Genomic DNA, 27474 nt, shown 5'->3' on the forward strand with positions numbered 1-27474 from the left:
ATTGTTTTCTACTTTTATGATGTCATCACATGATCAAAAATATTGGTTTTACCAAAAATATTTGGCAGTATTTTTTAAGTAGCCTACAAAAATGCACACCTGTAAAACATTTTGATACAAAATAAGAAGCCATTTTACAAAATTCTAAAAATACTTTTGTATTTGAAATACATATTTTGAAGACTTGTAGGCCTGTCATTAATACTGCCCATCCTTGTATCAGACCATGATCGCTAGTATTTTTCAAACCAACAATGCCAGTGTTTTCATTTTAAACAAACATAAAAACGAAGTTAACTTGATTGACGTGATGGGTGGCATCCAAGCTTTAAAAAGGCTATCTGCAAGCAAACTTGTGGTGTATGCACGGTGCGAACAGTGTGTCCTAGGCTAGGGGGAGGGTAATTTCCTCTCTCCTCCTCCTCGAACATTGATTGGATGGCTTCACAGATGGCTCTCCTGACAAACAACGATTAGCCCACCCTTTATCCAGATGCTTATTCTCTTCTGTATCATTCGGTTAGCTTGCTGGCTATGTGATTTGAGTCTGATACGTGCCTCTGTGCACGGAGACGGCCTACAGTTGGGATGACATTGTAAATGGGCAGCAGATACATTTCAGGAAAGGATAACGACTGTTGTCGGCAGGCACAGCTCATCAAAACTACTTAACATCAATAACAAAATGCGGCGACGAGTGACCGCAAGAGCCATCGAGATGCTGGGTTGTGGTACAGTCGCCAACCCAGCAATGTCCAGGCAATTACTTGTTAGAACAATAAATATCAATCCACCTACTGTGGGGAATGGAGCAAATGAAAGATTCCGATCCACGTCTTCAATGCAAGGATATACGGAGCTAGCTAGGGAAAGGTCCAAAACCGTTACTTCGTTTTACAACCAGTCTGCCATCGACATATCAGCTGAAAAGGTAAGGTATCACCGAAATACTATCACTAGATTAGCAATGCTAGGTAGCTAGCTATCATAGCCAAAGCCATAATTAGACCTGAACGAGTAGTATCGGATACAGTTATGTGATTGGTGTTGTTTACGTGGTTTAGACTACGTTTAATTACGAATGTTACCGTTGTAGATCAAAGTAGATTAGACTTAACGTTGCTGTTAATTCATCCGGAAATCAGATAAAACTTTGACGAGGGGCCATTGTTGTAACGTTACGTTAACCTAGCTTTATGGCTAAAGTTAGGCCCCTTCCTTTTATTTATACGGTCACTTAGCCGTCCTTACCAGCCAGTTCCAGTAACGTACAAGACAGGTTTTTGCTAGTCAGCTAGTTAACTGATTAGACTAGGTTTCTTGTAAGAGTGGTCGCCCTGCTAGCTATCCGCACGATAGCTGGGTCGATAGTTGCGAGAAAGCGAGAAATACTGAACGTCAACTTTCAAGTGACCGTCATGTCATGAATGGTGTTTTGATGAACATGATGTGGCCATTAACGCAAACCGTCATCTATCATCTCATACTTTGTCATCAACAACGTAACTTAACTCAATTGTATTTAACATGCAAGGTTTTATCATTTAACATGCACCTGTAGCTGCTACAATAAACATAGTTGTCTAATATTGAGAGCCAGACATCTGCGGTACCGATGAGACGCTGTCTAACGTTACAAACATTTGGGTCATACCAAGGTCAAAATCTTGACTACCCACCTTCAGGGTACTCGAATGCCATGCAGTCAGTTTGGGCACCATTTTTTGGCTGCCTACTATATGCTAAGGGACTACGAACAAGTCTCTGCGTTGACGCGACATCTGAAACATGTATTTCTTTTTATTTCCTACTTTGCAGGCTTCTGTCAGACTTACTCCAACCACCCTGCTGTATGCTGGAAAATCTCCAGATGGACATCATGTCCTGGTAAATTACACACAGTTGCTTCTTCTTGCTCTTCACTTATAACACAAACACTAGCAAAATGTTTTGGCGCCTCAGTAACTATCAAGGCTATGCTATCTTTAAACTAAGATCTTATTTATCAATCAAAGTTATGGTGACCTATATTATTGTGCCATTATTTGCTGAGACAGATAAAATAGCCAGGCTTCCTAATGACAAAACATGGGGTTGTAAACATCAGTGTAAAGAGAAGCATGGGATTTTTTTTTTTTACAAATCTGTAATAAGATGATAGAAAATGGGATTAAATGATCAAAACATCTCAATGCAGAATTCTGTATGCTGTTCTATCTAGCAATCTAAAGGAACAGTTGAAGAGACCTGCCCATGTGCACATCACCTGTTTACTTGAATGTATTACCTCTGAATATGACCTTGAGAGAGATGGTGGAGCTGATGTGAGTAAAGCCTAATGCGGTCCTTCTGTGTTTGTGTATGTCCAGAGTAGTGCCAAGTACCTGCAGAAAGAATTGCCTGTGCGCATTGCACACCGCATCAAGGGATTCCGCAGCCTTCCCTTCATTATTGGCTGCAACCCCACCATTTTGCAAGTGGTAAGTGGACGAGGAAAGTCCTAATGTTTAATGAAGTAGTGATATGAATCAACGAGAGGATGTCAAGTCAAGGTGAACAGAGATACAACTTTGGTACTGACAAACAATGCTGATGGAGAAAAGGATGGTAAATTCATAGTTTGAAAATAATATAAATGTTGTGAAAGAGAATCCTTTAGAATCCTTAAGGGAAAAACACTGCCCATACATTTTTGTCATTGTGTTTCATTTAGAAACCTAAAAAGTGATGTGCTCATTTGTAGAGTGCCTTTAGGTGGTCACATGATACTCACCATCAGAGCAAAACATGGTTGCAACACTGTTATTGGCAACTCATGGTCTATTCCTGACTGAGTCAACAGAGTCTTTATATATCCATCCAGAAAGTGATGCACTGTTATGAAGAATGCTTATTTGAAACACTCCATTTAACCATTTAACATTTTTAAACTCTCTGTCAAAATCTACTAGATTATTCTTTGGTATTTTCTTCTGAGAGTGAGGAAGTCAGGTGGAACACAGATGCTGCACCAGTTAGAGCACGGTTAAGTGTGTGTGTTGAAAAGAAAGTTCCCACAGTTGTTGTTTTTCTTACAAAGCCTGTAACCGTGTAGGAGAAAGCCCTTCCCCTCCCACTATCAAGGCTTGAAAACGAAATTATTTTTCAAACGTTCCGTTCCGAACGGTTCAGGTAGGCCTATGTTTAACGTTTTCGTTCTTGCATGCGTTCCGCCACCAATATATCGGTCCTGAACCGGTTCGGAACGCAAAATATCGTTCGTTCTTAAAGTTCCGGCAGTGTTTGGCGGGCCTATCAAGTGATTTTTGTGAACTTTACCTTAGAATAGACGTACTCATTATTTCCCCTTGATTTAGCCTATACCGTAGCTATGCCCAAAAATAATAAATCACAGGCGGCATCCAAAAACATTCAGATGGGCTATCCATCCCATAGCCTACAGACTTACCGTAAGCCTAACCTATGCCTATAAATAATTTCTTATACGATCCTTCACTGGGCTAGTGCCTGCTGTGTTACTATGACTGTGCTGATGCTAAGCTGCAGCTCCTTCAAATCTATATAGGTTCTCATGCATATTAGGCTAGCTTTTGCCAATGAAAATGAATGCAACAAAAAAAAAAAACAGTAGGCCTACTGCTGCTAACTGAAGAAACGTTAACGTTACTGTAAGGAAATTATTATTATTGTATAACCATTTGTGTAAGCCGAAATATTGTTGTGCTGAGTTCTAAGAACAGAGAGTTCAAGTTAGATGTTGTTGTGCTGAGTTCTAAGAACAGAGAGTACAAGTGTGCAGACAGACAGGAACTGCACCCATCTCATGTCTAGCTTTCCAAAAACGGGAGATTTTGGAATGTAAATCTGAGTCTGAAATGTTGGCTACAAACAGTCTATACTGCTGTAACTGCACTGCTGCTATTATTAATTGTTAACTTCCGGGAACTATTTGAGGCTTCCATTAGCTGCCATTGTTGGAAAAAATGGAACATTGGCGTCAATGGAGTTGTCGCAACTCTACCTTTATATGGCTCTGGGTAGGCCTAGTTGGCTACATAGCGGCTTGTTAGCTCACATTAACAGTGTAGATGCGGGCTTGTTTTTCGCACAACCGGAAATAGTCTCCCTGACATAGGATATGCTTTTGTGAAATTGTATAAAATATATAGAGAACGAAAAAAAAACGTTATTAACCGGTTTTGTGGATTTCAGAATAAAGTTTCTGTTCCGGAACAGTTGAAGACCATTTTGTTTTCGTTTCCGTTTCTGCTCCTCGTAAAATTCCGTTCGTTTTCGGTTTTCGTTCCTTGAACCGGTTCGGAGCCCTGTTTCAGACTCAGATTTACATTCCTTTGCCTCATCCGAATAATAATAATAATAATAATAATAATAATAGTAGTAAAGTAATAGTAGGCTATCACAAGAGCCTAATTATAATAATAAACAATGTAGGCTATCGACTATGACTTTTCTGCTGCTCAGTCATATCAGTTCAACATCAAATAGGCCTAAATTAAAAGAGGCTAAAAGCCCAATAAATGTGCCACACGTAATAGCCGAATATAAGATACTTGCCTATCCCATTTCAATTAGGCAGCACACCACCACGAACAAGCTGTCATTAAGTTTTTGCGTTTAGTAGGCAACTTGACGTGACGTTTCTTGGGCATTTAGCTTCACCATCACGTCAAGTTGTAACGCTCATCTAGGCTATGGATTTAAGTGGCTTAAAGGCAGCAAAAGTGGGATAGTGCAACTGCTTCCCCAAAACAATTCCTCCATAACTGTGTATTTAATCGTTTGATATGTGGATAACTTTCAGTGGACTAAACAAAAGGTAAAGATTTTGTTATCACAAGGCTAGCTGGTTCGTTATATGGCGAAGCATATAGCCAACTTTGTTTGCAGCAGTGAAGCTGAGTTTGTTGTTAACATTGTTGGTAACTGTCAGGGAATTTAACCCCAACATACAAGAACCACAACACGTAGTATGGCTTTGCCCACAAACTCTGGTACCAAGAGCCTGCTAATGTAAGGAAGAATTCCTCACACCATCAGTCTCTGACTCTGCAGCCCAAAAGCTGTGTCTTTTATTGTACAGATGCACACAGAAAATAGAAAGCAAGGCATAGCGACTTCATTGTGACATACTCTTACCTCACCCACCCACACACACAGTCAGGGCATACCTGTCAACACTCCCGTTTTTCCCGTGTTTCTCCCGTATTTCAAGGTCATCTCCCAGCAGCCTCCCGTTTTGTTATTTCTCCCGGAAAACTCCAGTAATTTGCATGGCCATCAAACTTCATTTTAAAATCATTGATGCATTCAGGTTGCCAGATTGTGTATGAAATACACCCTACACATACGTTAGACCGGCACATCCGGGAACTTGACTCGTGACAAACGTTCCCGCCCCTTTAGGGGGGAAAACAAACAACCCCTCTCATTAACTCCAACGCAAATTAGGGTCAATAAACGTAATTCATACAGAAATCGCAGGAGTAAATAATAACAAAAAATACCACAAATCAATATGACCACTCAATACATAACCACTTTGCCGGTCGTTGACCGTGAAAGATACCTACAAAAGCTTAATTCAATTAATATAAAAACATGTCCCTACAGTCTCCCGAGTACGATGTGGTGCAACAACCCCACTCAGTGACCAGAAGTGTCATACGGTCTTCTCTTCTTATGGCTTGTAGCCATAATTTTCTTCTGTCAGGATTTTTTTTGAGGACATGGTAGGCAAAAGAAACTCAGGGAGGGGTTCTTAGCTGTGTGGTTGGTACATGTCTACCGGTTCACTCTGGCTTGTTCTGAGGGAATGTTTTCCCCTCAAAAGGGGCATGGCGCAAACAACCTGCTCTGTGTGACGCGGGTCCGGTTGTAAGTATACACGATCACTTAGTTTCAATTTCAACCGTTTTGTCATAGGCTAAAACCTGGCAACCCAAATAAGGAAGTGGGTGCAGCCTGAGTCTCGTCGTAAGGAAGCGGGCTAGATGAATGGCCTCCAGAACTAGCTGTTGAATTTAATTGATTAACACATTACATAAACTGTTATTGAGTGTTGTTGATACACTGAACTTGTTCCCTCGGAACCAAATCTGACAGCAAGCAGCTTTGGAGTTTTGGAAGTAGGCTGCAGGCAGGCAGCTGGTGGATACATAAGTGGCATGCGTAAGGTAATGGTAAAGTAAAAGCAACGACCGAAATTCAGTGTTGAAACACGTATTAAATATGCAAACACAGCTCCGGTATAAACACTGACCCCCCCCCCGAAAAAAAATCTCCCGTTTTTGGCAAGCTAGACATGAGATGGGTGCAGTTCCTGTCTGTCTGCACACTTGTACTCTCTGTTCTTAGAACTCAGCACAACAACATTTAACTTGAACTCTCTGTTCTTAGAACTCAGCACAACAATATTTCTGCTTACACAAATTGTTATACAATAATAATAATTTCCTTACAGTAACGTAAACGTTTCTTCAGTTAGCAGCAGTAGCCCTACTGTTTTTGTTGCATTCATTTTCATTGGCAAAAGCTAGCCTAATATGCATGAGAACCTATATAGATTTGAGGGAGCTGCAGCTTAGCATCAGCACAGTCATATTAACACAGCAGGCACTAGCCCAGTGAAGGATCGTATAAGAAATTATTTATAGGCATAGGTTAGGCTTACAGTAAGTCTGTAGGCTATGGGATGGATAGCCCATCTGAATGTTTTTGGATGCCGCCTGTGATTTATTATTTTTGGGCATAGCTACGGTATAGGCTAAATCAAGGGGAAATAATGAGTACGTCTATTCTAAGGTAAAGTTCACAAAAATAGACTTGATAGGCCCGCCAAACACTGCCGGAACTTTAAGAACGAACGATATTTTGCGTTCCGAACCGGTTCAGGACCGATATGTTGGTGGCGGAACGCATGCAAGAACGAAAACGTTAAACATAGGCCTACCTGAACCGTTCGGAACGGAACGTTTGAAAAATAATTTCGTTTTCAAGCCCTGGTCTGAAATGTTGGCTACAAACAGTCTATACTGCTGTAACTGCACTGCTGCTATTATTAATTGTTAACTTCCGGGAACTATTTGAGGCTTCCATTAGCTGCCATTGTTGGAAAAAATGGAACATTGGCGTCAATGGAGTTGTCGCAACTCTACCTTTATATGGCTCTGGGTAGGCCTAGTTGGCTACATAGCGGCTTGTTAGCTCACATTAACAGTGTAGATGCGGGCTTGTTTTTCGCACAACCGGAAATAGTCTCCCTGACATAGGATATGCTTTTGTGAAATTTTATAAAATATATAGAGAACGAAAAAAAAACCGTTATTAACCAGTTTTGTGGATTTCAGAATAACGTTTCTGTTCCGGAACAGTTGAAGACCATTTTGTTTTCGTTTCCGTTTCTGCTCCTCGTAAAATTCCGTAAAATTCCGTTCGTTTTCGGTTTTCGTTTTCGTTCCTTGAACCGGTTCGGAGCCCTGCCCACTACCCTCTTTTGAAAGTCTTGTCTGTCTGTGAACTTTTACCCATATTTGAACTAAATTGCAGCGCAGGGAATTGTGGTTGTTAGGTAGGGTCAGTTTTCGGGTTTCCAGTTTCACCGAAAAGGAAGATAACAGTCAATCAGTTATGTAGGAACGTAAAGGTATGAAAAAGGACAAAAAAATCATTCTTTCCCATAATTCTAAAAGTAAATGATCAGTTTATAAGCAAAAAACCCCAAGTAACACATAATCCCAAATCCCAAGTAATATATAAGAAATAATTTTCTTGAAGAACCCATGGAATGGACAATGATGATATAGTAGTGACTTCGGCTTCCAGTTTCACATGAGCATGTATTGCTCAAGCCTGTCTTTCCTTTCCTTTTTTTTTATTTTCTGGAAATCCCAAAATATGCTGACAACCGTAGCCACATGGACAAGAATTATGGCAGAGGCCAGAAACAGGGGGCTTGCCTATGAGAGGGTGCTGCTGAGGTCCAGCTGTCTTAAGGCCCTGGGTTACTAGAATGTGCAGAGACTCCTATTTACCTTGAGTGTTTTTTATCTTTATTTCTTCCAGCATGAACTATACATCCGGGCGTACCATGTACTGAGTGACTTTCCACTGGTGAGTTTAAATATATATATATTAGTTAGACATTCAAATAGACATTTAAATATATAACATACATACTGTATATGTCAGTCCCCTTGTAACAAGAGAATAAATATAATGCACACACATCAGGACATGGAGAGTTCTGGCTGATGTGCTGCATTTAGACAAGACATTCAGGCCTCAGACGGTCATAGTATTTGCATGCTATGAAAATATCATAATGAAAACAAAAGTATTTCAGAAAGTCTACTTCTGGCTAGAAGTATGCTAAAAGTATTGTTTTTGTGGCTTTTCTGTCAAACATACTTTTCTACTTACAGTAACTCAGGCTTTTTACTGTTTCCTTCTCTCCGTTTCCTTCTATGTGGTAGATCAAGGACCAAGAGACAGAGGCTCGTTACAGTAAACTTGTGCAGCAGCTGCTTGACGACCACAAAGATGTGGTCACCATGCTGGCCGAGGGCTTCAGGGAGTGCCGTAAGCACATCCAGGTGAGGCCGTTAGTTTGGTGTTCCTCCGTGCTTTGTTTGGGTGAACTGGCTTCTTGTGTGTGTCTGAAATCTGATATATGAAGTCTGTTTTTGTGTGTGTCTGATATCTGAAGTCTGTCTTTGTTGTTTTGGTTTCTGCCAGGATGAGAACCTGGTCCGTAATTTCTTAGACACCACTCTGACCTCTCGCCTGGGGATCCGTATGTTGGCCACGCACCACCTCGCCCTGCATGAGGATAACGTAAGTTGCGCTCCAGCATGTGATGCTGCACTCTCTGCTTCATGCTTCGTGCCTCTTAGGCCCGGGCTACACCAGGCCCGCGGCTGAAGCGCTCTGCTCGCAGAGAATAAAAATAGTATTAGAAGACTGGTCTAATTTTTTCAAACGTGCGCGCCGCTATCGCATCTGGTGTAGCCATTTCCATTGACTACGATGGAAGCGAATTATTGCGCTTGAACAGACGCTCCGCGAATGACTTCAGTTACGTGCCTGGTGTAGCATCCCTGTAACAGCCTCTCCTTGGCCTTTACTTGTCAGACTGCCTGCATATAACATTAAAAACGCATGCAGATTCTACTGCAAATCAGTTTTTAGTGCCTGGTGTTTCACCTTGGAAATGAACGGCTCATTTTGTAGCCCTTGCCACCTGCTTCAGTGATGTAAGTGGCTGGTAAGTCCAGCCAAGTAGGCCCCACCAATATTTTTCTATGACCCAGTTATACAGTCTATATATAAACATGAGAGTAGGGTCCCAGATACTATTGCATGACTCCGCAGTCATATCAAAATCATGGCCAGTGAACTGGCTTGCCAGCAGAGCTCCCCTCCACTAGGTCATATACAATGTTAAAATGGGCAACGGTAACCTCTGGCGCCACTCCAGGAGATAACTCTGGCAGTCTATAAGTTCTACATTTCCAGACAGTCGACTTCTTGGCAAACTGGTTCCTATGGAACGCCATTATGAACACGCTGCCTGCAGCTGTTTTTTTGAGCACTGAAACTCTAACCCAGCGAATGCTTACTCTTTCTCCTAGCTTGTTTCTGAGTTCAGGAATATTTTATTTTGATGTTTCATTATCCTCATGTGTGTGTAAGTTGTGTGTTTTGTCCATCTGCTATAGTGTTGGCCAGTGGCTTTGTGGCACATGGTTCTTGTTTCTATTTCAGCCTGATTTTGTGGGGATCATCTGTCGACGACTGTCCCCCAAAAAGATAATTGAGAAGTGGGTGGATTTTGCCCGGTGAGTGTCCTCTTTCCCCTGCACTGCTGTAGATCAGGCTTGACTTCCTCCTCGGTGACTGTTTGATTGTCCTTCTGGCCAGTGATAAGCGTCTGTTCTGGGCTCAGTCTAGCTTTGTCACCATAGCACCACCTCTGAGCTTATCACCGCTGTCTTATCACTACTTATCAGGTTTGTCAATGGTAAACTACTTAGGCTAGATGGAGAAAAGGGAGGTTCCATTGACTGAAGGATTTTTGCGATTGTGACATGCAGTGATGGCAGATGGATTTAATGACACTTCTCAAAGTTTTTGTCCACATTGGAAAAGACCAAAGAATTGCAGCAAAACCTGCACAGTATCACCTTGTTTTCAACTCCGCAGACGGAAATACCTAAGATGGAAATGTTTGTTTTGGCTCCATTACGCCAAGGTTGATATTGACCAATCTATCTGGGCCATATCACAGTTATGTTCTGCGTCAGTCAGCTGATACAGTTAATCTCAAAATATTTTGTACATTTTATGTTTATGGTTATGTACAGATTTCTCAAACTACTGCTACTAATACTGCTGACACTCTAAATGATTTGACTTGACATGAAATGGACAGGAGGACACAGAGAAATCTCCAGAAAGCCTCTGACAGCTAGGGTTTCTAAAACAGATATTAGTTCAGCTCGCTGCTGCTGACCAAGTGCACAAACTCACATGCTGTTCTGCTAAGACTCTCTAGGAATGTGCAGCTGACAAGCCCAGCTCTTTTTCTCTGCTCCTCGCTGTCCTCCAGCCATGCTGCACTGCACTCCCTCCAAACAGGCCCTGTCTGAAAGGCTGGCTGCGCTAGAACAATGGCGCTGAATGCAGACCACCCACCCCACCTCTACCCCAGTCATGGGGTCTCTGGCTCAGCCAGTGAACTGGCCTCTACACCCCAGTCTCCCACTGCTTTCACAACGTTAAACAAAACACCAAATAGCCAACTGAATTTTGACCAATTTAGTAATGAATCACTAGTTTGTTGCTCTTCTGTTCCCCAGTCCCTCTGAGCGTGTAGCTCCACTTTTAAGAGGTCGAGTGTCACTGGGTAATGAGCGGGTAACACACTGACTGTTTGTACGCCTACTTACATAAGCCAGGGTTAGGACCAGAGGAAGGCTTATGTAAGAACACACTCCATACATGTGCCATTCCCCCTCTGCTCTTCCTTAAGGGCTCGGCCATGTGCACACTGATGTATTAGTTTGCTACTCACTGGTGTGTTCATACAGATGGACATGTAGTACTGAGTGTTTCCCTCATTTTTCCGTTGGTTCTGAAATGCTGTAGATGAAGCTGTTGATGGTTGATGCATGACTTATTGTCTCTTATGCTGTGTCTTATGTTGCATTACTTGGGTCATGTTAAACCATCCTTTAAACAACTGTTAGCATTGCAATGTAACATACTGGATGACTAATTTGACCCTTGTTAGTTCTTCTGCCTCTGTAGACTCTGGACAATAATGAACTTGAACTTGAGTAAGGATTTCATGTCGCGGAGGGGAACTCTCGTTACACATTCCTGGTGCTTACATAACACGAGCAGAGTTAGACCATCTGCGTGGAAATGCCTCTTGATTTTTATGTAAGGGGTCTTGACCTGAGGGGCCTCTCCGCCACGCCTGCCTTTACCAACATGCCTTACCTCCCCTGCAGACGCCTCTGTGAGCACCAGTATGGCAACTCCCCACGTGTCCGCATCAACGGCCATGTGGCGGCCCGCTTCCCATTCATCCCCATGCCCCTCGACTACATCCTGCCGGAGCTCCTGAAGAATTCCATGAGGTACTGGCATCTCCAGGAATCCATTCCCTCCCGACACCCTCTAGCCAAGGCTCCTCTTTGTGTCTTCCTCTATTAATGCATCTGTGGACACTTAGGGCCACCAAATTGTGTATGTTCATGGTATTGAGAAGACCCTTTTATCCAAAGCAACTTACAACATTAGAATAGGCTAGTTGTCTTAAAACTGACTTAAAGCTACAGTGTGTAGGATTTAAGACAATTTGTTAGCAGAAATGGAATGTAGGTTTAGAAATTATGTTTTTATTGTTGTATAATTGATTACCTGTAAATATGAACCCTTGTGTTTTCATTATGTTAAATAAGCCCTATATGGTAGGGGTGTACCGGTACACAAAAATTATGATTCAGCACTCTGTGTTGAAGTCACGGTTTGGTTAATTCTTGGTACATTATGCCTGTAAGTACTGCTAGCCTAACATTCACTGACAATATTGGTAATGCTCAACACATAAGCAGGAATAGTATTTTGAAAAGGTGTCAAATGAAATGGAATTAAATTCATTAACTAAACTGACATATTTAAGATGTTTGTGTGGGAACTTGAATTAGAAACATCCTCTGCACAGATATAAGCTGGTTGCGTAATGCGGGGCTCTTGGATGCACTAAATTAGGTGATGAAGTAGATGACTGCCAAGACACTGGACTTGAACTCGGTGCGCTGGATGTAGACATAATGCATTGCATGAGCTGAATTCCCACGTTCCACCTGTGATCCATCAGTCTCTCCGTGAGATAGTGAACAGTGTTGTTGACGGACTGGTTCTGGTCGGTTCCTGACTAAAATGAGATGTCAGTCAGTAATACTCCTTTAATGGGCACGTTACACAAGGCCTGGAAATATTTGGTGCCGGCCAGTTGGGCGGCCTTTCATCCAGTTGGCCAGAATGGCATTGCAGCCATAAGGGAGGAAAAATTCTATTGTCACTGCTAAGTGTGGCGTGAAGGGACAAGGCCGTGAGCTGACTGGACATAATTGTTACCCCAATGAGTGACAGGACTTGGTGTCATCTTGTAATTGTTATTTCCCTGTTTTTTTTTCTCCGTTGTTGTTTAGTCAATGCACCTTTTATTCTTGATTCACTGTTTCCCTTTTTTGTTGTTGTTGGTTGGCTGGCTGCAAGGTAATCAGTGCGTATTCTGTCATGTACATTAATGTTTAGCCAGTTGAGAATCATGCTTTTGTTTGCTTGCTTGCATGATTGCTGCTATTACGGTCAAAGTAACCAGAGATCAAAAAATGTCCTGACATGAATTGCTTTGCTCGTGTCACAGTGACCTCAAGATATTTCATTCTAGTGTTCCGTATCCTTGGCAGTAGTTATATGCGTGTTGTCATTTGATTTTCCATGGCACTCATCCAAAGTTTGAACTGTGCTCTACATTTGTCTCACCTCTGACCTACTTTTAACAGCGTTTGTTTTTATTTTGAACCTTCAAAAGTTTACACGAAGCAGAACAAATGGTGTCTGAAGTTTCTTTTTCAGTCTTAGTCATTTCTTGTTCCCCATGGCTGTTTTTTGTGCGTCTCTGTGTTTAAGAGTAGCACTAAAGTGGATTAGATTTGTATCAGAAAGAAGTTGCTCTAGCCCCTCAGGGGAAGGCTGTTGCTTTGGGAACACGAGGCTGTTGATGAGCGTTTTGAAAGCCATCCTGACTCAGCCCTGGCAGTGAAGATATGCTCTCTGTCTTTCTTCTGTGCTCAACTGAACACCATGTTCTTGGCAGGAGGTCTTGGCCTTAAAAAGCTTTTTGGCGTGAGTCCAGTGGTGTTCCTTCTGGAATAGCAGCCTCACAGTGACCCAGAAGACAAAAGGCACAGGCACCAGCGCCCTGCTCTGCCACGTTCAACTTTTATGTCATTGCTCTGGTGTCCTACCTTGTGCAAGAGAGCATTAATAGTTTTTTGCCTGACGTGTCTGCAGTTTTTTTTTTTTTTTTTGTATTATGCACTGGCCTCATCCCAATGCAACAAACCATTCATGCACATTCTAAACACATTCTGAAATCATTCACAGCAGATTCAAAATCTGAGGAAAGACTGATATTGTGATAGTGTTATTGTAGAAGAAAACAAATTAAAAAATATTTTTGTGACCGCTCAGTAGCCACACCAGTGTCTTGTGCCAAAGTCCAAAGCATCTGAGCATAACCCTTTTTAATTGTTATTCCCAGAGCCACCATGGAGAGCCACCTGGACACACCATACAATGTGCCTGATGTTGTGATCACCATTGCTAACAATGAGACCGACTTTGTCATCAGGTGAGTACAGTAGCTAGCCCCCCTCATGCATACTGAATGTAAGCACTGAAATGCGTTAGCGGGACACCAGGCGGCTCTCTGTGAAGTGGCAGATGTGTGGAGCAGACAGGATGCCATGGAAACCACTTTTTGTTTCTGCGTTCCAAGCACAATCAGCTTGTGGCACTAACACGCCTGCATGGGGAAGTATAGGTCCCCTGTTTGCGCTGTGTAAATTTACCCACGCTATAACATTTGCTCTTTCACTGACCTTGTCTGTTTACTATTGAGGTCCCTGACTGGAAGCATGTTTTTTCTTTCAGGAAAGAATTGTGCTTGATGATTGGATGATTTTTTTTCTTAATCTGAAATGTAAGGAAATGTATTCTTGTCGCACATTCTTAGTGGATGAGGGATAAAACTTCAAATTGGACCATAATTATAGAGCATAAGCTCCACCTGTGTAATTCCTCGCACAGCTTTCCACAGATAGTTAATGGGTGATTTTTGAATTTTTAAACATTGACCACTTCTAGCCTAGCCTGGGAATACCCATAAGAACCTTTGGCAAATTTGGGATTTGTTCTGAAGGTCCGTCTGGCCAAGAGGCCATTGAAGTCCATTTCTAATGTCCCTAAAACATGGGCACGCAAATACTATTGCTAATCCAACCTGAACGTGTATTTCTTTGGAATTGAGTAAACAACTGTGTTTAAAACTTTTACAAGATTGCTAAACTTCTGAAACGATTTGGTTTTTAATGCACCAATTAAAGTTAAATTTCACTGCTAGTTACACCCCTGCTGAAAGTTATAAATCAATTAACCTTTTCCAGACCCACTCTCAATTGAGAAGGGTCTGTTGTCAATGAGGCTACTTCAAGCCAGGGGTGAAAGTGGTTTTAAATTCTTGCTGGTACTACCACAACCTTCATGGCTTCATATTACTCACCTCTCCTCTGGATATCTAGCCTGGTCCTGCCCGTCTAGTGTCTCACGGGAATAACACAACAGAAAAATATCAACACAACTAAACAGGCCGCATTAATTAATATATTATTTTTAGAACATTCCTCTGGAACTGTTACTTGGCCCTCTTCTTTCCCAGCCCCTCCTCTCCTGACTCTTCAGGTTCAACTGCTCTCATGTATCCCTTGTTGTTTTGTAAAGGTGCTCTAAGGAGCAATGTCACATGTCTTTTAGGCTAAAATATTTTTTGTCACATAGCAAACATCTCCTCACTAATCGCTAGCTGCCTGTCCCCTGAACACACTGTAAACAAAGTGTGTCACGGAGAGTTTCAATTGTACGGGAGGGGGAGGGAGAAGCGAGCTAGCTCTCTGTTTTGTTTGAACGTCATCAGAAGTGACGTTGCCCAACATCGCTTAGAGCACCTTTAATGATAACAGTCTAAATAACAAGGCCACCAATTGGTATTATTTGAAAGATGTGCCCAAAAATGTCGGATCATGTTCCTGAAAAAGATAATGGTTGTGGATGAGCATATTTGGCCAGAGCAAAGTCAGATGCCTGAAGTGGGCAGAGTCAGGCCGAAGTTAATTAATAAAAGATAGATAGTATCTACTCTATACTCTAAACCAGTGTTTCCCAAAGACTGGGTCGCGACTCGCGACCAGTCAATTTATGTTGTCTAATAGGCCTAACTTATACCATTTAGCCAGGAAAGCTATCAGTTTACTATTAGGATATAGTTTGTTTACCACAGTCACGTCCCTCTGTGCAATTTTGCATTTAGAATAGCTCTGAAACTGGGGGCAAATGCGTCGCAGAGGGGACAGCGTGGACATCTCACTCGCAAAATGAAACATTTCTGTGGGCCGCCTGCCATGGCAAAATGCAAGAGACTTGAATCAGCCTTTTTGCACGAACATTAACGGACTCCAGCTCTTCAACTTGACCGATCAAAATCTGGTCAACTAAAGCAGACTTCCGTATACCGGACATTCAATTTGCGTCATAGGCTGTAGATACACTGTAGTTTCAATTGTAGATGCACTCTTTAAAGTTAATAGCAACCTCCTCACATTCGTTATTATTTTGGATTTAAAACGCTCAACAGTGCATTATATTTGCCTACTATTTTGGCCTAAATAGACATTTTAAACACTTTCCTCTCGTTTTCCACCTCGCAAACTCTACTAGGCTACAATAAAGGCGCATTATATTTTGACTATTGCGCGAAAGCCTCTTGTCCTGATATTTATTCATTTCACATTCGTACAACAAAGCTCGTCACAGCCTTGGTATACGGCCTACAAACAAACGTTTACAATATAACGACTTGAGTTACTTGCTATGTTTACATCCATTCCAATCCATTTGTCTGCAACGTAGCCTACAACATCTCTCTTTAGAAATATAGGAACAGCTTACTATGCGAGTGACGACTGCGTAGCATGCAAGAATACCCCCAAGAAAAGTTTGAGAACCTGTGGCCTAAAACAATATGATTGCATGCAGGTTGCATGTTAGATCTGAAGTGAGATGGGTCGCGATGGTCTGTCATTTTAAAAAAGTGGGTCCCCAGAAAAAAGTTTGGGAAACACTGCTCTAAACCACCTTCTGTATACTACTGTACTGCACTATATCTTTTGTCCTGTCTATGCACTTACTTTGTATATCACATTGCACTTTTTCTGCTTTTTTGCACTTCTGGTTTGACACAAACTGCATTTCATTGTCTCTGTACTTGTACTCTGCACAATGACAAAGTTGAATCTAATCTAATCTAATATAATCTAGAATTTAACACTGATGGCATGCATGCAGTCATAAATGCTGAAATCACCTTAAGAGAGCGTAGACATGTGTAGCTGACCTCCCACTGTAAAGAGTACATGAATGTGATCCAGTCTGCTGTGATCGATGTACAGGATATCTGACCGTGGCGGCGGCATCCCTCACAGTATCCTGGAGAAGGTGATGGACTACCACTTCAGTACCGCAGAGGACAGCGCTCAGGACCCTCGCATGAGCAACCTCTTCAACAACATCACCAACAGCGGGCCTCAGTCGGGTCCCATGCATGGGTAAGAACATGTCTTGTGCTTTGACGAGGACGCTATCTTTCTGTCTCTTTTCATATGTCTTATATCTTTTGCTTATACTATACTAGGCTGTTCTAGTCCATTGTGTATACTGTGCTTTTATTGAGGAAGCAGTGTTAGTCTTGTATCTTGTGCATTTATAGAGCAAGCTGTTTTAGTCATGTCTTGTACAAAGTTTATACCTGATGTATGTGTATATCCTGTCTGAATGCATTTTCTGGATGTAAAACATTTCAAGAGAAGTCGCTTTGGACAAAAGCATCTGCAAAATCCCATAACCATTAGAAACCTCAGGCTAATGCTCCTCTGTGCTGCCCCTCAGCTTTGGCTTCGGTCTCCCTACCTCCCGCGCCTACGCCGAGTACCTGGGGGGCTCCCTCTCCATCCAGTCCATGCAGGGCATCGGCACAGACGTCTACTTGCGCCTGCGCCACATCGACGGCAAAGGAGAGAGCTTCAGAGTCTGAGAGGAGGGCGTCTGCCCCCTACGGTCGAACAGGGCTGGTTATAGCAGTTTGCTTGGAAGGGTTGGAGCTCGGCCACGTCAGACTCGTGTCTGCACACTTCACCCCATCTTAACGCCCTGAGTGGTTTCAGCGTGGCCCAAAGCCTTTGCCCCCCTGCCTCTGGGTCACCTTGCTCTTTATCCATTCTTTTGTTGTTGTTGTTTGTTTTGATTTCGGTATCTCAATAACGTGTCTCTGCCACAGCATGCAAAGCATTTTCTTGAGGTGGGAGGGACAAGAAAAGTGTTCTATAATACTCTCGTTCACTGTATTTTTAAACTGAAAAAACAAAACAAAAACAGCCTTCAGCCTTAACGGGGGGGGGGGGGGGGTAGATGGCTCGATAAGTGTCATACAACCCAAAATGAGTATTCCAACGAAACCTCAAAGGAGCTTCTGCTCCTCACACTCCAGAGGCTGTGAAACGCCGCTTGCCTGGACTTCAGCAAGCGATGAGTTGCCTTAGGATTACGACTGATCTCATGAACTTTTTCAATCGCCTGGGCTGCTGTATAACCTCTCCCATGTCAAACTGATGACCTCCCTTCTCCGCCATATAAATGTGTGTACCTTTATGAGAACAGCTGGCTAATAGGAAAGCCTCATGCACTGTAACTAATGCTTGACTCGATGCCTAACCTGCGTAGGATTTGTCATGAAAAGGATCTGTGTAGCATTGTTTCTTTTTTTTATGTAGTCATTTTTCATGTTTTGTGACCGTTTCTCCAGACAACTAGGATCAAGAGTGTCAATATTTAAATTATGATTTTCTAAGTCGTCAGTAAGCTTGGGTTTTGTGGGTATGAAAAGGTCACATTCCAGAAAGGGCAATTCATTATTAATTTAGGAGATGGGCTTCTTTGAAAATGCTCTAATGATCAGAGTCATCAGAAGTGCATGAAGCTCTCCTATGTCTGTGGGTTTTTACTCTTTCATTTTTTTTTTTTTCACCCTGATAATTGTGCCCTTGTAGTTGCATTAAAACGGCCACAGGGACCTTTCATTTGTGTCAGTAAGCTTTTATGTGCCTCTGATTTTGTTTATTTTTAAGGAAGGTCATACATTATCAATGTAATGGTGATTACACCATTTTTTGTTTGTTATTTCGGTTGGTTGCATGGACTGCATGTAGTCAACAAGTGGTGGTTTGTTACACAAGTTTGCCCCCTGCTGGCCAAACTTGCGGAAAATAATGCCCAGATTGATTCTTTTGTTGACGGGCATGGCCTGTCTGTACGCGGTAGTTTTAAGTAACCGTTTCAGTGGTCATGGCAAAGGAATATAATCTTGTAAACGTAAGTTTATTCTTTAATACATGGCCAAGTAAGTGGCGTGCGCTTGGTAAATGATGTAGCAGGGAACATTGGATTTTGTTGAGTGCTTTTCTATAGCGGCCGTGTCCATTGTTTTGGGCATTATTAAACTCTGAATGACAGCAATTCACTATCTTGTTTTCATTTACTAATCCATATTACATATTTGGTTACAGTATTATAAAGGCTTAACATAAACCAAAGGGGTAGGCTATGCAGTAGGCCTATCCGTTACAAATTGATAACCTTTACAAAAAATGATAACCGCAATTTTGGCCTGTGATGTTTGTTCAATCTGTCAGGTGCACACCTGTTAACTGAAAGAGCAAAGTTGGTGAAAGAATGACGTCGATAAAGAGAAATTATAAACTTGATTAAAAAAATGATGCGTGTCACACCCGTGTCACGTGACATTGAGGATGTTAGGAGGAGGGTGTAAGTTAAGGAAATGTATTTCACTGCTTGTCATGGCATCCGACGTTTCTTTTCAGAATTTTCTCAGTTTCACTGGCATTAGCTCGTCGTCGTTGATGTAAATAATTGCTGAAAGTCGTGTTTTTTCAAGGTGAGTTGAGGAGACATAGGCCTATGTCATATTTTGACAACGATTTTTAGGCTGCTAACAAATGCTAGCAGTATATGTGATGCAGACAGCTGGACTCCTGCTGTTTTACGAGTTGAGGCTTGCTTCAAATTGAGCCATTTTGAATACGTAGTAATCATGGCGTAGTTAGTAACGTTATTACCTATAACAAGACGTTCATTTTAAATTCATACTAATTGATGATATCGGCCACAGTAGTGAGGCGCTCTTGGTCGTAACCTGAACTGTAGTATTTAACCAATGGCCCACAGATGCTGTGCAAGAGAATGCATCACAGGAAACAAGTGACATAATTAAGTCGTTTCCCAACAGCATCGTATCTCTAGAGCTTCCTCGGTAAATGAGCTTCTAATGTTAGCAAGGAATCTGACGTGGCACCACGACAGCGCTGGCTCTGGTGACATTAATTAAAATGCTCGCAAAATAATCTAGTACAATCATTGATCAGTACACAATCTGCAAAAAGAATTGTTCTTTATCTGTGGAATGTTTGGATGATGGAGTGTGTTTTCTTCCATATCGATGGCCATATTGGTTTAGTACGTGTCAATATGAATTTCGCTTGAGAACTTGCGACGCTTAGAAGCTGTGGCTAGTCGCCCTCTGCCTATCGTTTCCTGATTTAATATGTAAATTGAAATGTCTAATTGTTAGCCTTGGATAGACAGCGTATATTTTGAATGTCACGCAACTTCCCTTTCCCTGTTCACTGTAGATATGTAATGAAAAACAACACACCTAAAACAGGGGAAGCCCAGCCAGGTAAGTGTAGCCATCAATGTTCAGCAAAACCCACCTTGACATTGTCATGTGTATAACATTTCCACTGTCGAATTGTTGGTGGCGATCCTCCATGACATGGCCATTTTTGTCCACAAGGGAATTCCTTTGGTTAACGAATTGCGATTGATGTCTCCCCTAGTTGCCATGAGCAGTGAGCTGAATGTACCAATGGGCTCCCCAGCTCCAGGTGCCTCAGAAAGACTTCAGGATGGTGGAGGAATGGATTATCGAGACTGGGTCCGCCGCAGCTATCTTGAGCTGGTAACATCAAATCACCACTCCGTCCAGGCATTGTCTTGGAGGAAGCTCTATCTCAGCAGGGCCAAGCTGAAAGCCTCAAGTCGCACTTCTGCATTGCTGTCTGGTTTTGCCATGGTTAGTCTTGTTTAACAACAATCTTTAAAAAGCAAGCATTTTTTTAAAGTCATTTTGTATAGCAACATGGGGTATACCTGGAATTTGTAACTCAGTATTTTCAGAGCTCTTGCTGTATGGTGTTGCTGTTTAGGTCTGCTTTTATACAAATCCAGCACTTGTGTGGATTTCCTAGACACCTGTGGTCTTCATGGCTTCCTGACCTTATTTGCAGGTGGCCATGGTTGAGGTGCAGCTTGAAATGCAGTACAACTACCCGCGTTTCCTGCTAATCGCCTTCAGCGTGTGCACCACCGTGCTGGTGGCGGTCCACCTCTTTGCCCTGCTCATCAGCACCTGCATCCTGCCCAATGTGGAGGCGGTCAGCAACATCCACAACCTCAACTCTGTGAGCGAGTCGCCGCACGAGCGCATGCACCATTACATCGAGCTGGCCTGGGGCTTCTCCACGGCCCTGGGCATCCTGCTCTTCCTGGCCGAGGTGGTGCTGCTGTGCTGGATCAAGTTCCTGCCCGTGGACGCCAAGCTCTGCAAGCACAACTGCACCAGCACGGCGCCGCAGCAGACACACTACATCGGCTGGGAGGCGGCGCTGGCCTCCACCATCATCATGGTGCCTGTGGGCTTCATCTTCGTCATCTTCACCATCCACTTCTACCGCTCGCTAGTCCGCCACAAGACCGACCGCCACCATATAGAGATCGAGGAGCTCCACAAGATCAAAGTGCAGTTGGACGGCCAAGAGAGAGGCCTGCAGGCGGTCTGAGGTCAGGGCTCTGATTGGCCTCTTTCGTGCCCGCGGTCATTTCCTGTTCTTTATCCTTCGCCTTCTCTAGCGCCTCAGTCTGCCACCCCTACGCCTGGGCTGGTTCAAGTAATCCCCACTATGCCTGCAGTATATTCTTTTGAATGCACTGCACTCTGTTACGTGTTGTGGAACCGTGCCGTGTGGCCACATGAGTTTACCCATGCTACTTGTGTGAGGTCTTGGAGGACATGTATATTTTTTTAAACTTCATTTGATGGACGTTTACAGTTTACATCAAGGGCTATCTGACCTTTCTTTCAGGTTCTGATATATTTTCTGCATCTGTGTTGTGCCACCGCTTACTCAACCTTTTTGCATCCTATTTCAAAGCCTTCAGTTGTTGATCATTCTACTGATCACCAATTGATGGTATTTTGCCTGATAAACCCAAATTCAGGGTTTGTTCTTTAGTAGATGCATAGTAGAGTGCATAATACTGTAGTGTAATGTTTCATTCACTGGTGAGGTAGCACTTCCATTTTGATATCCAGGAAGCGTTGCAGGAGGAAAAAAAGAGTATGGAAATTCCTAATTCTGCTCATCTGATGACCGAGGCTGTGTTTGAGAGCACTGCCAAGCATTATGCAAATGAATCCTGTTGTTTAAGCAGGCATATCATAAGCTAATTCAGTTCATTTGTTGAAAGGTCAATAGTGATTGTGCCCATGTACTTGTTCGATCTTGTTCGGTCCCACCCTTTGCAATTCCTGCAGTGTTTGTCTCCGCATCCCAGTTTTAATGTCAAATTGTGCTAATCAATTATATCAAGCTAGCTATGTACTCATTTTTCTATTACTATACTTTCCCCAAATGCTCTGTTCCCTCATATGGAATGCCAAATGCCACCCTGTGAGCACCACTTAAAATGGCAGCAAGAGCAAACTAATAATATCAAGGAACCTTCCTTTCTTGGATGGGCCTACCACATTTTTGCACACATTTAATGTTTGTATCTTTTCAAATGGATGTTACATAGTCTGTCACAGCATCGGATTACATGTTTGTTTTTTGTTTTGTTTTTTATATATATTTTTGCTTTATGTGTTGTCAAGCACAAACTTCTAGAATGTTTCATCAGGGTTTCTTTCAACGTTTCTTTTGTGGTTGTTGTTGCCCAGTGAATGTTGGAGGAGTATGAATAGTTGCATTGGAATTGCTTTTACTAGAAGAGACTCCGCATAACAACCAGGGTCAAATATGCTTTGCCATGACTTTTTATGGAAGTCTGTGTACTGCGGCTGATAATACAATAAGTGAATGCCCAGGAGGGGCAAATTAATTACGGCTAAAAAACATAGTCAGTTTGTTATATTTACATTATGATAATAGATGATGTTTGGGTATGGCTGAAAGAGAGCCTTTGCCAGGTCATGTAAATAGGCTAACTGCTAAATCTTATTAATGTGGCCAAGTGAAAGGAATCTAATAGGAAGATGTGAGGAAGACATTCCAAAATTATTTGACCAGCCATTTGCCTACCTTATATGACTAAGGTGAGAAAATGGACAAGTGCACTTGTAGAGCAGTTGGACATAAACTGTGTCCCAATGTGTTGCCTCATGAATCATATTGTAAGAATGATAAAATAACCAAAATTAGCCAATTGGAAAGGTGCAGAGCAATTTCTATACTGGGTTCTCTCTATGCCTGTCATGAAATAAGTTCAGCTCTTTAACCACATGGTGCATTTGTGCCCTCAAAGTGCCAATAAGGTGACTGACCAAATGGAAGGTAATTTACTGTGCTTATGGAGGACTTTACTTGCACTTTTCTTTGTTGAGGAAAATGACTCGTCAGTTTTACTATGCTGTAACGTTAGGCCTTTTTTTAATATTGAATGCAACAGAAGAAAGCAGTACTTTTGCTCTGTGTAGGCTTCCTGTTTTCTGAGTCAACCTAATAATGAATTGTGATGCCGCATGCCTTTTTCTGTATTGTCTATTGCTGTCTGTTAAGTTATGTTCAATAAACACTGTATTTTGTTTATTTTCAGCTGTGATGTTTGTATCAATGGTGTTTTTAGCCAAAAATGCAATAAATGGTCAACTTCAGTGACCCCACACCTTACAGGTCTTTTTTTGATGGAAAAATTGTTTTAATTTGAACTTTTATGTTGTTGGGAAAACAGTGGGACAAGCTCTGCTGCCACAATTAGCAACAGTCTCCTTCTGTTCCCTGACCTTACAGGCAACCTCATAATCTGGCCAGCCCACCACCTCCCTGGGTCCCAAACAGACATGTTCTAGTGCCTCTCTCAGCCCTGTAATGTTCTAGAAGGGACCAGACTATCACAGACTAATCAAGCAGCCTTCCATTCCTCAAATGACTAGCATTTCTGAATATTTTCACGTCAGACAGAACATGTTTTTTTCAGACATTTAAACATGTCACGGTGAGCTTGTTAAATGTATTTTCACGAGTGCTGTTAAGAGCTCTTGTGGGCCTGCGCCAGATGACTGACAAGACACTCACCTCTCTGTGACACTGAAATGCCCCATGGTTAAAAAAGCAGAACACTTGTTATCTTAAGAGGATCAACTTTGTATAAAATGAGGAAGGGGTGCTGGGACAACTATTCACTGTGTCGGTCTTCATTAACTGCTTTATTTATAGACATGAAGCATGTTTGAATTAAGCAGTATGCTTTGAGCGTTTTAAGTGGTACATTTCATCAAATCTTGTGACAGATAAAATGTAGTCTAAAAAAAGGTTATCGGAGTACCTGCTGTAAGGTCTTAAAAAATAAAAATCTGAAAGTCTAATCTGAGCTTAAATTAAATGCAGGCTGTGTAAAGTGACCCTACTGGTTAATTTTCTTTTAATCAATCAGATAGATTTTAGATGTGGTAATGATTGTGAGCATGTTCAGTCTGCCCTAAAACCCAGCTGAAATCTTGAGACTGAACCATGTAAAGCATATGAAGAGTTTGGTTCCAAAACACTATATCTCCATTTTAAAAAATATTAAAAAGTGATGTTATTTAATTGTGTATTTCAGGTAATATCAATACAACTGCAGTTGTGTTGTTTTGATTGAGTAACAATACCCAATTACAATACTACTGAAATTACTTGGAAAACAAATTGTAAAAAAAATATTTATGAAAATGTATCTAAATGGAGGATATAGCGTTTTGGTACCAAACTCTTCATATAATAATGTACTTTTTATTACCAGTAATCTGGCTTCTGTGGAAAGGGAATGCAAAATATGTTCTTTTAATATTTATTATCCAGTTATGCTTTCATCTCCCCACGCATTTGCATTTATACTTGCTGAAAGCCTATTTGTGAAACAAACTGATTTTGCAGACTGCTTCGGAGACAAAACACATTTTCCCAGTGTTCTTCTGGGACATTCAAACCATTTAAACTCTCCCTGCTCACTGAAGAACTCTCCCAGAGGACTGCCCAGGCCAAATATAGTTGATGTGACATTTAAAAAAAGATGGAGATGTGGTTCACTGACCTCATCCGTCATATTTAGTAGACGGACATGTTCCAGTAGATGCTCTGAGCACACCGCAGGGACCATTACTCCAAGTTAAGTGTTTTCACAGCATTCACACAACTACTTATATGGCATTTGGGTTATCAAGCCTCCGTATATAATACTGGCAAGACTGCCATTCAGTGTTGACTAGATGGCAGTAAAGATACTATCATTTTAAAACTACTACTCCAAAAATGCAGTACTGGTATAATAGTTGTAGTTTTATAAAATATTTTTTTATTAAAACATTAAAAACATTTTCCTGTATATATATACACATTATTACTTTATTGTTAACATTCCTCAATTGTGGTGTAAATGAATTAACAGTGCCATTTTGTGTCCATGATGAGTAGAAACTGAACCTGCGAAGTATGTACCTGTAAAGAGTGAAACCCATTTCTCCCAGTGGAGAAATGGGTTCCCATGTAACTACTTGGCATAGTTTTGTAACCTGTTTTTAGTACCCTAATGGTCTAAATCTAGCCTACAATCTAGAATAATCTAGAATTTGTCCATGTTGCCAAGGTCCACTAATGGTCCACAAGGTCCGTTAATATCGCCACATATGAAAATATGTTCTCCATAGGAGCTGTGTTAAGGCAAAAACACTGAGAGCTGATCAACGAGGGAATGTGATGAGTTGTCCTAGTATTGTGAATTAAAAAAAGATTAACAGTTAACATTTCAATTTGAAAATTCAAAAATCTAAGGTTTCAAATTATTTTGAATCAGTCTGTTAAAGGCATTCATTTGAGGTTTCTATTCGAATAATACTTATTAAAATACCATACAACTGAATTGTAGACATGAATCTAGCCTTCAGGTGAATAGATCTTGATGAGATGTTGCACTCCAGAGGGATAGCCAGTTAGGGGACACTTCTGATTGGCCTTGACATACATGTATATGCACCGATAGCAGAACACAAAACCAGACGTGGCCAGAGCGGTATCGTTGGCACGGACTTTTCGGCAGAGGGGGCAGAGTTTGCTGAGAACGCCCGGCGCTGCTTGGTCATCGAGGTGCACAGGGGGAGGTGGCGTGGGGAGAGTGGTCAATGATTTCACAGTGCTCTGGTTCTCTGAGGAGTACCACCACTCCAAGAACTGAAGAAAGAAAACCCCCAGGGACAGACCAGTGGAAAGGGACATGGCCACACCACCGACGACCGAGGACAATATCCGCTGCATTTTTTCACCAACACTGGAAAGTAGAAGGCAAAGAAATATTATTAATACAGTATATGATCATTTTGTCAGGTTGTTTGTAAGCACTGTGCTGCACTTTGAAAAATACTTTCTCTCTGATTGATTTACTGACTTGAGAAAAGGAATGGTCTGATCAACACCTCACAAGTTACAACAGGCCAACAGGCATGAACTGAATAGGTGGCCAAAGATCACAAAGAAACATCCATCTTTCCCCAACTTCCACATTACCTTGGGCTTGTGCCAATGGGGCTGCTTGGCTTCAGATCCAGGCTTTGGATGTCATGTGCTGTGAGGTGTGCCAGTTTGACCCCGGCCATCCACAGTAAGGGTGAATGTGTGCGTGTTCGGCCAAACACATACAGCAACTGCTGACAAAACACCCAGCCGTCCCAAGCCATACTGACGAAAGGATAGGCGACCAGGAAGGCCCTGTACATCTTCTGAGTAAGGGACTGGGGCAGCCGTATGGAGAAATCGTCCTCATCCCTCTGACGAGCTAATATCTTCTCCACTTTGGCACGCAGGTAAGGCAGGAGTGCCAGGAGCAATAGAGACCGCAGGTGTTGCTTGCGTCTGAGGCCAAAGTGTGCAGGCCGGGTGGGATCAGAGGTCAGCACTCGCTTCAGACCGTAGAAGTTCTCAGAGAAGGAAGCACTGGAACGAGAAAGAAAATGGTGCTGCAAAAGCAGATCCAAGAGGGCGTAGATCTCATCAAACCTCCTCCAAAGGACTCCATATCGAGTGGGGTTGGACTCTGCAAGGATCTGCATTAATGACATGTACATTTTAAAACAAATATAGCTCAGGCCCTGAGAATGGCATTCACTATGACGTTATGCGAGTTAGACAAAGACAATTACACTGCATGTTTGCATTGTCAAAAGGTCTATTGAATGATGCACCATTGCAAAGTGATTTAGCTTAGGTTAGTAGGATGACTCAGATAGGCCATCCATAGGCTAGAGTGTAAATCTTTGAATCAGTGTTAGTTACCTTGACGGCGTGATGCAAGGCAGGCTTGACTGCGCTCATCAAGGAATCCTGCGCTAAAACTTCAAATATCGAAGGTCTTTCATCTGATGATGCGGTCGTTAAATGTGCTCCGTGTTCCGCCATGGCAGTGAGACTTGTTTCAGCAACTTGCGTAAAGGTTGTAACAAAGGAACTCACGGTGCCGTAAATTAACTAACATAAAACATACTGGATTTGCATATGCAGAATTTTGTGTTAAAGTTGTAACTAACAACGTTTGCTGCAATAACATTTAGGACCATAGTGATTGTTGCGCTTTCTGCCGCATACTTGTTGTGTGTCTCCTAGAATACCGTCCGTATTGCTCTTTTCCTGTTTGCAAATTCACATTTCCGTTGTTACCTTTTATGCT

At 42.0% G+C, this 27474-nt stretch overlaps 3 protein-coding genes across 4 annotated transcripts; 2 read left to right on the plus strand and 1 right to left on the minus strand.

Annotated features, from left to right (window-relative positions):
- The first annotated feature begins 475 nt into the window (after window positions 1-475).
- bckdk (branched chain ketoacid dehydrogenase kinase) lies at window positions 476-18939 on the plus strand. The gene is made up of 11 exons (XM_042091358.1): window positions 476-931; window positions 1819-1887; window positions 2370-2480; window positions 8083-8130; window positions 8493-8612; window positions 8755-8853; window positions 9784-9857; window positions 11535-11663; window positions 13859-13948; window positions 16821-16976; window positions 17317-18939. Exons 1-11 carry the CDS (start codon window positions 686-688, stop codon window positions 17459-17461), a joined length of 1287 nt encoding a protein of 428 aa, XP_041947292.1. The 5' UTR covers window positions 476-685; the 3' UTR covers window positions 17462-18939.
- Window positions 18940-19084: 145 nt separating this feature from the next.
- On the plus strand, window positions 19085-23450 carry orai2 (ORAI calcium release-activated calcium modulator 2). 2 transcript variants are annotated; one of them, XM_042091411.1, is made up of 4 exons: window positions 19085-19378; window positions 20133-20179; window positions 20340-20575; window positions 20790-23450. In XM_042091411.1, exons 2-4 carry the CDS (start codon window positions 20140-20142, stop codon window positions 21339-21341), a joined length of 828 nt encoding a protein of 275 aa, XP_041947345.1. In that variant the 5' UTR covers window positions 19085-19378; window positions 20133-20139; the 3' UTR covers window positions 21342-23450. The 2 variants fall into 2 exon arrangements, with proteins under 2 accessions (XP_041947345.1, XP_041947346.1); XM_042091412.1 differs by lacking the exon at window positions 20133-20179.
- Window positions 23451-25093: 1643 nt separating this feature from the next.
- On the minus strand, window positions 25094-27453 carry pex12 (peroxisomal biogenesis factor 12). Its single transcript, XM_042091399.1, has 3 exons — window positions 27084-27453; window positions 26319-26854; window positions 25094-26082 (listed from the first exon to the last, which is right to left on the minus strand). Exons 1-3 carry the CDS (start codon window positions 27204-27206, stop codon window positions 25692-25694), a joined length of 1050 nt encoding a protein of 349 aa, XP_041947333.1. The 5' UTR covers window positions 27207-27453; the 3' UTR covers window positions 25094-25691.
- Between the last annotated feature and the right edge of the window lie 21 nt (window positions 27454-27474).

Source organism: Alosa sapidissima, chromosome 5 (genome assembly GCF_018492685.1).
Source record: "Alosa sapidissima isolate fAloSap1 chromosome 5, fAloSap1.pri, whole genome shotgun sequence".
Classification (NCBI taxonomy): Eukaryota; Metazoa; Chordata; class Actinopteri; order Clupeiformes; family Clupeidae; genus Alosa; species Alosa sapidissima.